Genomic DNA, 15,532 nt, shown 5'->3' on the forward strand with positions numbered 1-15,532 from the left:
AAGTTTTTGTTTACATGATATATGTGTGTGTACTGTGTCTATTTATTATGTATATATAAATAAACACAAGCATGTATACATTTAAGAAAAATGTGTTATGTTTATATATTAAATATATTTATAATATAAATTGTTTATATATATATATATATATATATATATATATATATACGGTATAAATATATGGAAATACATGTGCATATTTTCAAAATATATGCTGTATGTGTGTGTATTTATTTATACATAATAAATATACACAGTACACACACATATATCATGTAAACAAAAATGTTTCTTTTCGATGCGATTAATCATTTGACATCACGCCTTCAGACCATTTCTGCTTCTTTGGACGTACAGGTACAGAGTCTCCTGTTGTTGCTGCTCTTAAAGCATGATAATAGTTGTGTTCTGTTGTTGTGCTCTTTGCGTGACCAAACAGCACTTCTATCTTTATTCATATTGCTATAATGTGTAAAACTTTTTAAATTAGTACCAAACCACTGAATGCAAAAGAAAAATAAATAAAAAAGAACCAACACATTATTAAACATTTTGATATTTAATTAACAGGTGGCGACATTTTTATCTGCGCAACTGTGTGAATACAAAACATAACAAAAAAGTGGTAAAAATACGTTTTTAAACTACGAAAAACTAATTTAGCTGTGTTTATGGTGCAGAAGGAAGAGAGTTATGCTGGTGTATGTATACAGAGAAACAAATCCTTTGCTTTGGTTTAAACATTGAACCAAATATAAAATAAATCATACTAAGCCTCAAATGGTTAATAACGCAACAAATATGACTGTGATAACACTAACAAACACTCCCTGACTGACATCCGAGTCACACGACAACAAAGTTACACAATGTACAAAACCCAAAGTGTAGGCTCCTCAGCGGCGTAAGCGCAGGAAGAATGCGTGCCTACACTCTTTGCTGTCCACTGGATAATATTTATCATAAAAGTCCAGAATGTACTCCTCTGTCTTGAAGCCGAACTTCTGGTAGAGCAACATGGCAGGGTTGCTCGCCGATACGTGTAGGGTCACATCCTTTCCCATGCAGGTCTACAGAGAGGAGAAAGGAAGATTTCTGTGCCAACTGAAGCTTGTTAACTCAACTTGGTTGATTTATTTTTGACTCACCTGAATGAGATGGTAGATCATGAATGTGGCGATACCAGCTCGCCTCCATTCAGGATGCACCAGCAGGAAGGAGATGTAGGCCTCGTTGTATTTCACATCCGGCACCATGAAGCCAAAACCGATGACAACTTTCTTGTAAAGCACCACCACGCTGAAGTCTGGGTACTGGAGGCACTCTGATAGGTCAATACCTGGTAAACAGAAGAACCTATTACTCCATCGGGACCTAGCTTCACCCAAAATCAGTTTGAAAGGATGAAAAGATGATTACCAGGCCAGAAGATGTCTTGGCACATGGAGTTGACAGAAGGGATGTGATTGGGCCGCACATAGCAGTAGTCTATAGGTGCGTCAGGTTCAGCTACCCAATTTGGGTCCTTCCTGTGAGGATACGCATGGATTTCTGAGAGCAAACGCAGCTTCAGCGGCCGGCTCTCATAGTCTCTCCTACACACAATAATACACATTATCATAAATATACACATGGGTCACTTTGGGATCTGTAAACATGGATGGTCGTATGTTAATTTTTTACATTTTTTTGTAAACAAGTTGTTTTTGCAGCAGTTTTCATAAATGATCTATATTTATTTGAACATTAGATTCTATCAGCTTGGGGTGTGTTTACACACATTTTTAAGAAAACATTATTTAAAAAACACACTACTGTTCAAAGGTTTGAGGTCAGAACTTTTATTTAAAGAAATACATATTACTTTTTCCCAAGTTTCATTCCTATTCTAAAGACGGATTATTTCGAAATTTTTATGTACCTCTTGTGGGTCAAAACTGACCCGGAATATATTTGATGTAAAAAAAACAAAAACAAAGATGAATTAATCTCCATTATCTTTATTACTCAAACATTGATGTTATCTAATTCCTAAAGTAATTAAAATTGTCAGAAATGTATAAAATCCATTTCACGAACCTGAAGTATTTACAATTTGATTAATTTCAAGACAGACTTGCCACTATTTATTTAAACTCTTATTTCAAAAGAGCAAAAAAAAAAAAAATCTGGTTTTCCACCATGAATCAAATCCCAACAGCTTGTAATAGTAAGAAATTAAGTTGTCGTAAATGTTCAGAATGTGTACCTGATGTACGGCTTGAGCACTCTGGATGTGTAGGGACTCTTGATGGTCTGATCCATGCAGGCATCAGAACCCATCAGCCTGTGCCAGAACGACACTGTGTGCTGATAAAACCCTTTCCTTACGGTCACTGTTGACTGAGGAACAAAACAAGACTTTATTGAATATCTCAATAGAAGTTACAATACATAGTGTAGCTACACGTTTTCTTCCGGCTTACCTGAAAGCGATCGAGTATTCGAAGGTCCTGGCTGGTGGTTCTGTATTTCCCCCCTCCACTCGTCCTGTGGCTAGCCAAACCCCTTGTGCCCCGTACACCCCCCCCACTAGACTGAGAGTAGCGCTCACGGCCTGATCCACATCCAGCAGGGGGAGCCCTCGCTCTCTTTTCGCCTGTCGCACGAGTAGCTTCCGATGCAGTCTTTTGGCCTGTGGCGTGACGGCCAGTGCTTGCGGACATGCCTCCAGCCTGTGGAGCAGTAAACGCTCCTCATAAAGGCTAATGAATGTGTAGCGCGGGTTGGGCAAAGATACGCAGCCCTCGCCTTTATCTTGAAGAACCTTCCTCCGCTCAATCCCACGCCCCCGTCCCGCTGGCAACAAGCCTTCATCCTGGCCCTCGTCTTCCTCACCATCTCTACCCCGCTCTTCGTCTTCACTCTCCAGTTCTTGTTTGATCAGCTCTGCTGGACGTATCTTTTTCCTGACCATGATGGTGCCGGTAGCCAAAGGCATGCTGGGAGGGGGAATATACTCCATTCCGGGGTCGATAACTCCCTCGGCGTCCAATTCTTCATCGTCTGAAGGAAAGTAACACAATGTATACAGTCAATAAACAAGATACTGTGACAAAACTGTTTTTCTGTTCATTACCAAATATGAATCAACTATCAATAAATAAAACTATAAAAATGGGAGTGATTGGTAGGGTGTTACTAGGCTTTTGCACCACATAGTTCTCAGAACTTAGTTCTAGGAACTAAACAGCAGGGTCATTCCTAGAGAACCAATTTCCCCTCAGGCCGTTTTCAGGGTTGCATTCGCACCAGCAGCAGGAACTCTGAAGCGTCCAACAGCAATGTCTTTATGCGCGCCATTTACAAACATCAACAAGCGGTGATTCGAGGACCCCGTGAATGGAGCTGTTTTTGTTGTGTGTTGTGGGTTTCGTGGTGACAGAGATTGAAGGTAAACGTACAATTTACACAATTGAAAGAGCATGAAAATCTGACTAAATCTCCTATGACAACTTTCAGTGTTACATGTTGAAGGTGAGAAAAGAACAACGCTGCAGACAACAGGTAGCTAAATGCCGTTATCACTGTTTTCCATGTTAAGTCGTGACGTATTGTCAAGTATGGTGACCCATACTCGAAATGGTGCTCTGCATTTAACCCATCCAAGTGCACACACACAGCAGTGAGTACACACACAGTGAACACACACCCGGAGCAGTGGGCAGCCTTACTCCAGCGCCCGGGGAGCAATTAGGGGTTCGGTGCCTTGCTCAAGGGCACCTTAGTCATGGTATCAAAGGTGGAGAGAGTGCTGTTCATTCACAATCCCCACCTTCAATTCCTGCAGGTGCGGGAATCGAACCAGCAACCTTCATCTACCTTCATCAACCATCCCTAACCATTAGGCCACGACTACCCCTTAAGATGTTTGTGGAGTAAATATTTTTACACAGATTTTTAAAAATGCTGGGTAGCCGGTGTTTCGTATGTATTTGGCCAATCAGCGTGTACTTACATAGCTGATAGTTTCTATAGAACTGTTTTAGACCCTACTCTGAAGAAGGAGCTAATTTAGTTCCCCCAAATAGAGTTCCTAGAACTAAAATCATTCCTAGTTCCTGCAGTGTGAACACACCAAAAAACGGGAGCTTCCGCAATTAGTTCTAGGAACTATGAAAAGGTCACTCCGGTGCGAAATCCCCTAAAGGTGTTCTGGTTGGGTGCTAGGGCTTTACTAGGGAATTATGGGTGGTTACAAGGGAATTTCTAGGGTGCTCTGGGTGGTTGTTGGGATGTTGCTAGGTGGTTGCTAGGCTGTACTGGGTGGTCATCAATAGGATGTTGTTATGTGGTTGCCAGGGTGTACCAGATGGTCGTTTAATGTTGTAACTTTGTGGTTGCTAGAATGTTGCCAGGGTGTTCTGGGTGGTTGTAAGGATTTTGCTGTTTGTTTGCTTGGGTAGCCAGGGCGCTCTGGGAGGTCATCAATAGGACGTTGCTTTGTGCTTGCCATGGTGTTTTGCATGGTTGTTAGGAAGTGGCTATGTAGTTGTTAGGGTGTTTGGGTTGGTCATCAATAGGATGCTGCTATGTGGTTGCCAGGGTGTAATGTGTGGTTATTAAAAATTAATGTTTATGCATTTGGCAGCCGCTTTTAATAAGAGCAACTTTGAATTCACAGAACACATTTTGTCCATTTATGAATGTTAGAATGTTGCCAGGGTGTTCTAGGTAGTTTGTACGGATGTAGCTATTTGGTTGCTAGGGTGTTCTGGGTGGTTCTTAGAATGTTGCTATGTGGTTGCCATCTGGGGCTGGCTGCATAAACTGCTTAAACTAGTCTTAAAAGATCATCATCTAATTTGTTTTCGTCAAGACTAGTTGTAAGTCATATGTAAGTCAGTTACAAAAAGGTAGATTGGCCCTTGAATCGAAAAAGTAAGACTGCTTACCTCTTGGATAACTGCTAGTTGGTCAAGGACGGTCTTAACATAGGGGCTTTATGCAAATGACCCCTGGTGTATACATACAGACCCTCAGGGTAAGTGTATGGCATCTTTTCGCCCATTTTAGCATCTATCAGGTGGAAAGTCTTAAGTCTGATTGCTTAGAAAAGTGACCATTAGTAGGTGTTTGGTCAGTTACCAAGTGCAGCATCTCACCGTGGAAAAGAGCCTGAGGGGGCATGACATCTGGGATGAGATCAGCCTCTGACAGCAGACTGGGCGTAGCAGAGTGTGAGGCGGGCGTTCCAGGGGCGGAGAAGTCGGGCGAAGGGGAGGGGGAAGGAGAGGTGAGCGGGGTTCTGTCAGAGGAGCTGAGAGAGGAAAAGTCAATGACTTCACCCTTCTCCAGATACGGCTCTGACCGTCGCACACGATTGCCCAGTTTGACAGGTGTGGATGAGGCACTGCGGTCTAGAAACCCGGCCGCCTCCTTCTGCGCACGCCGGATCTCTTTAGCTTCCTGTGTTCGGGAACGCTTTTCTTTCAGCTGCATGGCGTTCTCCACTGGGTTCCGACTTCCACGCTTCCTCAAACCCTCCACGGTGATTATGGGGTCCAGGGGCGGCTTTGACACAGCTGGATAAACAACATGTGGATCCAAAAATGTTATATTTAAATTTAAAATTAAGGAAAAATACAGTAGTACAAAAATTATATTAAATCACTGATACCAATAAGCCTTTTGGCTTTAACCATCTATTCACATTATTTTTAATGTACAAGCAGACGGGGCCATTTTTAACTTAAATATATGAAGCTTCTGGTTTCATCCGCTAACAGTCATTTCAGGTATACAAAAATAATATTACAAACTGTTATTCGATATCATATAATTTTTATGTATTATCATAATCATAAACACACTGGTTTGTAACGCAAATGGTTTTACTGTACTTTGTTATTCTGCTAGTTATTTACCTATAACAGCTAATGAAGCGAAAATCTCGCACATTAACAGAAAATGGCTTACTTTCACATTGGAAAATAAGATGAATACTACTATACTTCTATTTCATCTAAATAAATTTAAAATAAATCACAGGATTTAATTGTTTTTTTTTGTTTGTTTTTTTTAAGATCTGCTACAAATTACAACTACTACAAATTACATTAATGAATTAATAAAAGTTTTTAATATTAACTTCAGGCATGATACCAATATGGTACCAATATATTTTGCAGCTTTACATTTACAGTCCGCATGAAATTTAAATTCTCCCTTTCTATTGTGAATAATTCATCCATGATTTTTGACATTTTTAACCTTGTAAATTTTAATCAAAATGTCCGGCAAAACGACAGACCTCCAATAATATAGCCTGCTTAAACCCTGTCCCTTCCTTACAAATAACTGCAAGCTTGTATTCAGATCTGCCTCCATCCAATAAACAACCGATGCATAGAACCAATTCCCCTACATTTTTTCTTTTCAATAGTGCATTCGCCTGGATGTTTGTCACAATACGGAAAAATTATCTGTTGATACTTCTGTTATGTTGCGACTTCAACATAATTTTTTTAATTTAGCCTATATCAGTTGACCACTATTCAAAACATGCCAAACCTAGGGGGTGTTCATTCTAATGTAAAATACTACTACCTTTGGCTTTAAGTGAAGCCGCAGAGCTTTTCTCCCCCTCGGGCCGTAGAGTAGGTGGCCGATTCTGGACTAGCTTCCACCAGCCGGGTTCTCCGAACTCCTGTGCTCCTGAACGGAAAAACGTTGGGCTGCCGACAGACAAACACCCTGCCACTGTGCTCCACCATGTGGACGTCTTCTTCCTGAGAGTGTATAATCATAAAACATACTTATTAACATACTTATTGGCAGTTTTATTTGCACTAAGTGCAAATAGCACATTTTCTTAGCGATGGATGCTATTTACAAATAGCAATGGATTCTGTTTACACTGTTAAAATAGTATTTTTTTTTAGCAATATGCTACACTACTTAATGCAAATAGTAGCAATTATCTGCACCTCAGTATTGTAGTACATTATAAAACTACATAATACAACTACATTATAAAACATTATTAAAAAAAAAGTGTAAATTATAATTTTAATTCAAATGATTAAATAGATGCCACCTTATTCGGACAATAAAGCCCTCCCTACACCTACCAAACACGTTTTGATTATTTACTTCATTTTTATTGAAAATAAATGCCTTTCCATTGTGATATGAGATTTGAAAGGAAGGGGTAAAAAGTTTAGCAAAAGGCAGGTTCGAACCTGGGTCGATTGCGTCAAGAAGACTGCGGTACACGCTTTACCATCTACAACAGCTTTCTTTTGCAGTTTGACTATCCCAGTCGCACGTTGGTGGGCAGAGTTAGTGTAAATAGCCTCTGCTAACAAGGTGGAGTATTTGCACAATGTAAATAGACACTCCGATACTTATTTGTCTTTTATAATCACTTTATAGTGATTCTAAAACAAAATATAAGGTTTGTGATACTTAGTCTCACCTAGAACCAAGCAGGAATGTCCAGTGCCGACTAATAAATGCACATATATCTTCCTTCCATCTGAAGTAACCTTGTCGTCCGGTGCCCTCTAAAGACAGGTTATACATAGCCAACATCACCACCTAGAAGCATAAAATCAAACAATTTAGAGACTTTTTATTTGCCAGAATACAGAATTAAATCACGTGTCATGACTTTTTATTTGGATATTATGAAATTTCTCAATTTTGTAATGCTGTTTGTAAAGCAGATTTTCTTCAAGGACCGATGCTGAAATGTTCTTTTAGACAGCTTTGTCTAGCTAACTAAATATGGTTTCATTTATTTTAATTGTTCCAGATTAAATACCTGCTGCCAGGTCAGCCTCATCCTCTCAAAACTCTCCTTCCCATCTTCGGCGCAGTCCGAGCAGGTGAACTTGAAAAAGTTGTCTCCTTTCAAATAGCTTGGCTGCTCTCCACGGAGCTGGGCTGAACCATACAAGGAGAAAGAAAAGAAAGAGAGCTCTGAGACTAAGTACTTTTTCAGACCAGTCTTTATTGAGAGAACAAATTCATCACAAGTTAGACATCGCCTCTTAATCTGGTCACATTAGGGCATATCAGACGTGCCGTCCCCTGTCATCGGTCTTCTCACCAGCTGGGATCCACTTGTGGCACTTGTCGCAGTAGAACGACATGTCCTCGTTCCAGCTTCCCTCTCCGTCTTCCCCGACGTCACTGTTCAGAGAGTCTCCGCTCTGGTCGTGAGACAGATCCACAGACGCCTGGTCCTCTGATTCCACAATAAGGAGAGTTTCTCCCTCCACCTCGCCCTCCTCCAGACCCTCAGAGGCTGACGTGCACATGGTCTCCTCATCCTGTGCCGCAAGTCCTCTCTGGTCCCCACTGTCCATTTTTCAATCTAAAAGATAAGAGGAAGCAATTAGATCCAGGGACAACAAGGACTGGGCCAGTGTGAATGACTCTCAGGACGCTCTTGCCAATTTAAATCATTCAACCACAGTAAGATGCGAAAGAGAACTGAATTCAGTATTTTCGCACAGCCTGAGACATGCTGTGCTGCAGTCAAATGCTTCTCTACAGTAAGCCAAAAAGTAAGTCTGGATTCATTGTATTTGAAAAACAGTAAGCAAAAAATACTCAGATGACCAAATACTTCTGTCGAAATTTTGAAGTGCGCATTTGATGGACACTTTAATATCCCATGAGGCCACTGGAGAGGATTTATGAATGGCAGTGAATCAATGCAACTGAGGCTGGTAGGGCACGTGACTGTGACAACATGGCGGATGTAGTACATCTGAATTTCTTTCAAACTACCCATATTCAATTCATACTATATGTGACCCTGGACAACAAAACCAGTCATAAGGGTAAATTTTTTGAAATTGAGAATTATGCATAATCTGAAAGCTTAATAAATATGCTTACCATTGATGTATGGTTTGTTATGATAGGACAATATTTGGCCGAGAACTATTTGAAAATCTGGAATCTGAGGGTGCAAAAAAATCAAAATATTGAGAAAATCGCCTTTAAAGTTGTCCAAATGAAGTCCTTAGAAACACATATTATAATAAAGAATTAGCTTTTGATATATTTACGGTAGGAAATTTACAAAATATCTTCATGGAACATGATCTTTACTTAATATCAGATAAGATAAGACTATAGAAGTACAAAGATGGTTCACTCCTATACTTATGAATGGGAGAAACTGCAATGGGCAATATGGTGGGATAGTCCCGCCTTCTAAATGAAAGAGCCAATCGCTGATTGGTAACGTCATTGTGTTAGAAGCTCCGATTCCCATAGAAACAGCCGATGTTGGAGCTATGCATGCGCATTGGCTGGTCCAGCCTGAAAAAATAAGCTTTTAAAACGCTATTTGAGCATAAGAAACAACATTCATGTGGCAGTTCATTTCAGAATATGTTGCTGATTTGAAATATGCAATTTAATCGCGAGTTCAGCAAGCTGTTTTTGAGATTTCAGGATTCTCCCATTCATTTAGACAGGACTTGGTCTTGTTTGAGCTGTAAGTAAGGTCAAATTCAAATGTAGTATCTTCTGACAAACTGTTTTTTTTTTGTTTGTTTGTTTGTACAAAAAATCAGCCTCTCCAACAGAGTGTGAACACTGAACTGAGTTCTCTTTCGCATCTTATCACGGTTTCATTGGTGCTATATGCTATTCATGCGTTTGTTTGTTCTTATTTTATGACTGAGTTTTTACTTGTCTTTAAAAATGTTTGAACATTCTATTAGTTGCGCTAGCAGGAATAGAGAATATTGAAATAGACAACTGTGAAGTTTTACAGGTATCTAAAATTTTGGTGATCTTATTCATTAGAATACAAGATTACATGGGTTACAAAACAATGAAAACAATGACAATTTATTATTTTTTGACAGGGCAAGTGAAAATTTTGGCAGGGCAAGTAAAATTCTGGGCAAACTGAAATAAAACTTTTTCTTTATATAATAAAATGCATTCATGTTTATCCATGGTGAATGATATTGAAATGGCAATTATCAAAAGTACGTTTTGTTTAACCACAGTATTTCAGTGACAACTATTACCAGCCTTACAAAAATTAACCATGGTTTTATTGTAGTAACCATGTTTTTGGTTTTTTGGCGTATTGATTACCTTTTGTATAACCACAGTTTTACTAGAAATACCATGGTTAAACTTTGGTTAGTGTAGCAAAACCATGGTTAATTTGTGGCTACCATGGTTTAACTATTGTTACCATGTTTTATTTTATTTTATTATTTGTGGTGAAACCATGGTTAATTTTCGTAGGGGCAAAAAAAAAAAAAAACTACCTGTTGTGAGAGAAACCCGAGTAAACATTATACAGCTTTAAATAAGCTGTAAATAATAATAATTTGTTGTACCAGTCTAACTAGTCGGTTTATGAACTGTGTGGTCGCGCCGCTTCAGCCTCTTGTCTGTCGCGCTCTTTCACGAGCTCTCTCGTCAGCTGGATCTGCTCCTCGAGTGTGCGCAGGTTCTCGCGCTTTCGCTCCACGCGCTCCAGATCCCGCAGAACTCCGTCCCGCAGCCTCTGCGAATGTGACAGATGTGTTAACATCTAAACACTCCACATTTTATACTACTCAGATGTAGCTTCTCTGTTGGGGGAAGTTACTTTTAAAAGTAATGCATTACAATATTGCGTTACTCCCTAAAAAAAGTAACTAATTACTTAGTTACTTTTTATGGAAAGTAATGTGTTACGTTACTTTTTAAATCTGGGCAGGGCTTGCTTGTTTGTTTTTAATTCTTAAAAAAAGTTCTTCTTTTACAAATGTAAAAGCTCTTTCACAACAAAAGTGAAATGAATACGCTTCAGGCTGAAGGAAATGTAAATTCATGTCTGTACAGTAGAGGGCGCAGCTCAAACAAATTGCATAAATAATATAACGCAGGAGAAGAAAGTTCAACACTACAAAAATGAAACACAAATGTGTAATTTTTGCTTCGTATGGCTGAATTGGATCATCAAAGGTCAGTAGCAAAAACATTGGTAAATAAATTGGGATTAAATACATGAATTATATTTGTCTTATTTAACATATTTAATTATTGCAGGTTTGTATGATATTCTGAGTTTGCATTTGACTGTTTTTATTCATTTTGAGGAATACTGAATCTAGAACTACTGTAACGTTCATACTACGCCTCTGCTTACTCCTGATTTCTCTCAACATGGCAACACAAGAGCTGTCAGTCAAGACATGGGAAACAAAGTAACTGGCGTTACTTATTGGAAAAAGTAACTCAGATATTTCCTTCTAAATTAAAACATAGTTCGTTGCTTTACTAGTTACTTAAAAAAGTAATCTGATTATGTAACTCGCGTTACTTGTAATGCGTTACCCCCAGCACCGCTCATTAACATGGTAAGTTTCCATACCAAAACATATGGTATTTATTATAAAACAGTACTTTGAACACACTTATAAACAGCAACTGCCAGAGTTCAAATAATCGTTTAGTTAAAATAAATTTCTCAGAACAAAACATTTCAGCCAAAATAACACAGTATACCGTTAATATATTAAAATAACGTTAGTATGTTTTTGTAGGATGAGACTTAATGCATCAGATGAAAACATTAAAACAGATTATCTAGCACATCTTTACTTGTTTTGATAGCATGCATACTGCATACTACAGGTAAACAGTAATTAATTAATGAATAGTGCCTCATAAAGGCATGGTGCTCATATGGCTAGTAGGGCAAGAGTGTTTTTACCTTCCTGTCCCAGTTCTGCTTGATATGAACGCCTGCAACGGTGCTGATAGTGAGCACTATCGATAATCCCAGGACAACCTTAGAGGTCTTAGACATAGTTATTGAGCATTACTGGAAAATATCAGTGCAGCAGGATGATAGATGGCTAGGGCACTTTGAAAACAGAATGGAGTAGATTCTTTTGTGGTGATTTCAGTAGGATGTCGGGCGTTTTACTGCCGCCTATCGGTCAGGAGCAGCGGTGTGGTCATAGAGAGAGCAGATTACTGCGCATGCGCAGTGCTCACATTATATCAGATTATATATATATATTATATTTCGTGTTTTATTATTTGATCGGACTACCACGTTAAGATATTTTGCATAGACATGAATTGAAAATTGTATCACTTTGATTTTCAATGCAGAGTAACATTCCAAATATTATTATGCAACATGTTTTCGGATATAAAAATGGTTATTTTGCGTTTGCGTGTGTGGGAGTGTGTAAAAAACACCTTAACTCTTTGCATTCTTATCAAATAATGACCATAATGGTCATTTTTTTAAATTTATTAATGTTTTTACGAATCATAGCTGATGCAAAAAATGTTCATAATATACACATTATACATGATGCCTAATTCATAAATGTGACCCTGTACCACAAAATTGTCATAAGTAGCACGGGCATATTTGTAGCAATAGCCAACAATACATTGTATGGGTACGTTCCATGAAGATATTTTGTACATTTCCTACCGCAAATGTATCAAAACTTAATTTTTGACTAGTAATATGCATTGCTAAGAATTTCATTTGGACAACTTTAAAGGCGATTTTCTCAATATTTAGATTTATTTATTTTTTGCACCCTCAGATTCCAGATTTTCAAATAGTTGTATCTCAGCCAAATATTGTCCGATCATAACAAACCATACATCAGCTGAAAGCTAATTTATTCTACAAATAAAATTTACCATTTTGACCAGTTTTGTGGTCCAGGGTCACAAATATGATATAGTGTAGGCCTACCATTCCAAACATAATTGTTGATTCAAACTGCTTATCTTCAGTATTTTGAATACTGTATAGTCCAGCATGGGTTTATCAACTCGAAGGTTCCATGTCTGTGTAAAGACCGATTATTGATCTGTCAACAAAAATCAATAAGGCAATTGCTTTAAAGCAAACACTTTAAAGCAAAGATGTTTTTGCTTCTTCAGTAAGTCTTTTCATTTTTCATTTCCTCTCTTCCTCTTGCCTCAAGCCTGAATCCACATGTTAAGAGTTATTTATGTATTCCGCTCATCATCCCATCCCTCCTTGCTCTCTGTCCTCATCTGCTCTGTCTCCTGCAGAAGTGTGTTGGACTCCTCAGTGCAGGACACAATGTACTAGACAAAACTCCAGCATCTGAAGCACAGTGTGTGTGTGTGTGTCTCTATCTCTGAGTGACAACTTACACAAGGAGCAAGTTATGAATGTTTTTTTTCTGTTCATATATATATATATATATATATATATATATATAGATAAAGCCAGGGCCCTGTGCTTTTAGAAATGAATTGAGAATGTCTTTTGAATTCAAAATCAATTCATGATTTTGAACTGAGGAGAGAATCAGGACGCAGACTTGTAAATCAAATGTGAATTCAAGTAAGTAGAATTAAAACTGAATTAAATTCAGCTGTGTAATTCAATTCCAAAGTGTATTTTTTTTAGTATGAATCAGCCACATATCATACACATGCTATTTTCAAAAGTAATAGAAATATCAGTGTTTGAAATGTCAACTATGGATTTATTTAATAATTATTTTTAATAAATTAACTTTGATTTGATAGATAATGCAAATGGTATTATTTGGTGTAGAATTTACTTTGAAACAAGTTATACATAGAAATTGCTAGAAAATTTCATAAATTATAAGTAACATTGAATTAAATAGGATTTTTTATAAATAGTATTTTCTTGTAAAATGTACAGAATGTTCTAATTTACCCTTTAAAATGGACTTCAAAACAGTACAACATTTAAAAAAACTTATCTTTTATCTGAAAACAATGTTGAAATAAATCTGGTATGATGGCTGTGTTTATAGTTTTGACATTAACAGTAATTTTTATGCAAACCCAGATTAAAGAAACAAAAAAATAGGCATATTTAGTCCAAATTCTTTATGTAATTATTCATATTTTGTTAATTAAGTTCTCCTGTAGTGTGATTGTTTTGAATTTTCTTCATGCATGGCATGTTTTTACTCGACCCTGCATACCCACAATGCAACCATCATTATGGTCAATTGTTTTACTGTCGAAAATATCTATATCTCTGCGATAGTCGGAGTCTGAGTCAGAAGGATGAACATGCACATCTGGTGTTTGGAGTAGCTCAGCTGCGTGTCCTGTGGGGTTGCCATAAAGGTTTGTTTGATGGAACACCCCTCGTCAGTGACAGCTAAAGCAAACATCCAGCGTACTCCACGGCTCTGTAATTGTACTTACCGCTGCTGGCAGATGTGGTTGTTCCCAAAGACCATAAAGCACTGGGGCTCAAACAGGGAATTTGAATTTGCAAGTGTTGGCGGTGAATACAGGGAATCTTATCTCTGAAATGCTGTTGTTGTGTATATTGGCATGTATTGGTATTTTGGTGTATTGAGTGGCTCCTGAGTCCATTTTTCCTTTTTGGGTATGTCTTATGCCGTTTTGATGTACCGTCCTATCAACACACCTTAAAAGTAGACTTATCAGCTGGGAATGGGTGTCTCAGTACTAAGTAAACAGATTCCTTGGTTGTTTGTTGATCTGTAGACCATCCTTTGCTTCATCAGGTCTGGAAATGATGTGTGAACTGCCTCCCTCCAGATGAACTATGATGTTTTACCTTGCCTCGCATTAAATAGTTTCTGAGAAAAAGAAACATTCTGTGTTAGTGTGAGTGGGTGGATGTGTACAATGTTAACAGTGTTTTAGATGAATCTTCAAAAGTTCCATGACCTTTGGAGCAAAGCTTTGTGGGAACATGGACTGATGCAAGGTTTTAATGAAAGTTGATTGAATAAAACCTCTCGAATTTTCTTTTTGATTACATCATGTAGATCATTTGGTGTAATCAACTACATATTCATGTGTACAGAGGTAGAACACGCAGAGTAAAATACATTAAAAATCACTGTAAAATATTGAATACACTGTATACTGGAGTATATTTTACCATAAAAAACAAACACACTAGTTTTGTCTTTCTACTTTAATTCAATGTGTTAATTCAATGTGCTGTTTTGTTGTAATTATTTGTGAAATTTATTAGCAATTTCTGACCACTTTTTTTCAGAAGCCAGTTTCCACTTCATATCTCACACTTGCTATACTGTATTTCTCATAATTGTGATTTTTTTTGTCTCTCAATGTCACTGTAGTTCTCTGATTTTATATATGGAAATCTGACTTTGTTTCTCACAATTTTGGCTATATTTCTACATACACTGTAAAAAAAATAAAAAAATTTAAAAAAGTTGAGTCAACTTAAAAAAATTTAAGAAGAAAATGTTTTGAGAAGTTTTCTCAACTTGTTGTTTTAAGTTTATTCAACAAAAATTTGAGAATCTCCCACAAAAATAAATCTTCTGAAGCTTGTTGCCTTAAAATTTTAAGTTGGCTCAATTTCAAAAATGTTTTTTTGTTTTTACAGTGTATATATATATATATATATATATACACAGTGAGACTTTATATCTTGCAGTTGCAACTTTGTTTCTAGTAATTGTGACTTTGTTTCTTACAACATGACTTTTTATCTTGCAACTGCAAATACTTC

The 15,532-nt window shown here is 37.6% G+C and overlaps 2 protein-coding genes across 2 annotated transcripts; both read right to left on the reverse strand.

Annotated features, from left to right (window-relative positions):
• Positions 1-555: 555 nt before the first annotated feature.
• On the reverse strand, positions 556-8,357 carry kat14 (lysine acetyltransferase 14). Its single transcript, XM_058761867.1, is given in 11 exon segments — positions 556-1,073; positions 1,152-1,342; positions 1,423-1,598; positions 2,252-2,385; positions 2,469-2,551; positions 2,554-3,048; positions 5,148-5,567; positions 6,592-6,773; positions 7,463-7,584; positions 7,811-7,932; positions 8,099-8,357. Coding segments are annotated over 11 exon segments (2,358 nt in total). The 3' UTR covers positions 556-899.
• Positions 8,358-10,384: 2,027 nt separating this feature from the next.
• Positions 10,385-11,927, reverse strand: LOC131531229 (protein PET117 homolog, mitochondrial). The gene is made up of 2 exons (XM_058761868.1): positions 11,732-11,927; positions 10,385-10,537 (listed from the first exon to the last, which is right to left on the reverse strand). Exons 1-2 carry the CDS (start codon positions 11,825-11,827, stop codon positions 10,385-10,387), a joined length of 249 nt encoding a protein of 82 aa, XP_058617851.1. The 5' UTR covers positions 11,828-11,927.
• Between the last annotated feature and the right edge of the window lie 3,605 nt (positions 11,928-15,532).

The sequence above is a fragment of the Onychostoma macrolepis genome, chromosome 22 (genome assembly GCF_012432095.1).
Source record: "Onychostoma macrolepis isolate SWU-2019 chromosome 22, ASM1243209v1, whole genome shotgun sequence".
Classification (NCBI taxonomy): Eukaryota; Metazoa; Chordata; class Actinopteri; order Cypriniformes; family Cyprinidae; genus Onychostoma; species Onychostoma macrolepis.

Bases quoted from the DNA above. Each gene is read 5' to 3' on its own strand.
- LOC131531229 (XM_058761868.1), bottom strand. From the start codon at position 11,827: ATGTCTAAGACCTCTAAGGTTGTCCTGGGATTATCGATAGTGCTCACT. The intron at 10,538-11,731 runs GTAAAAACACTC...TCACATTCGCAG, and splicing joins AGCAGAACTGGGACAGGAAG to AGGCTGCGGGACGGAGTTCT.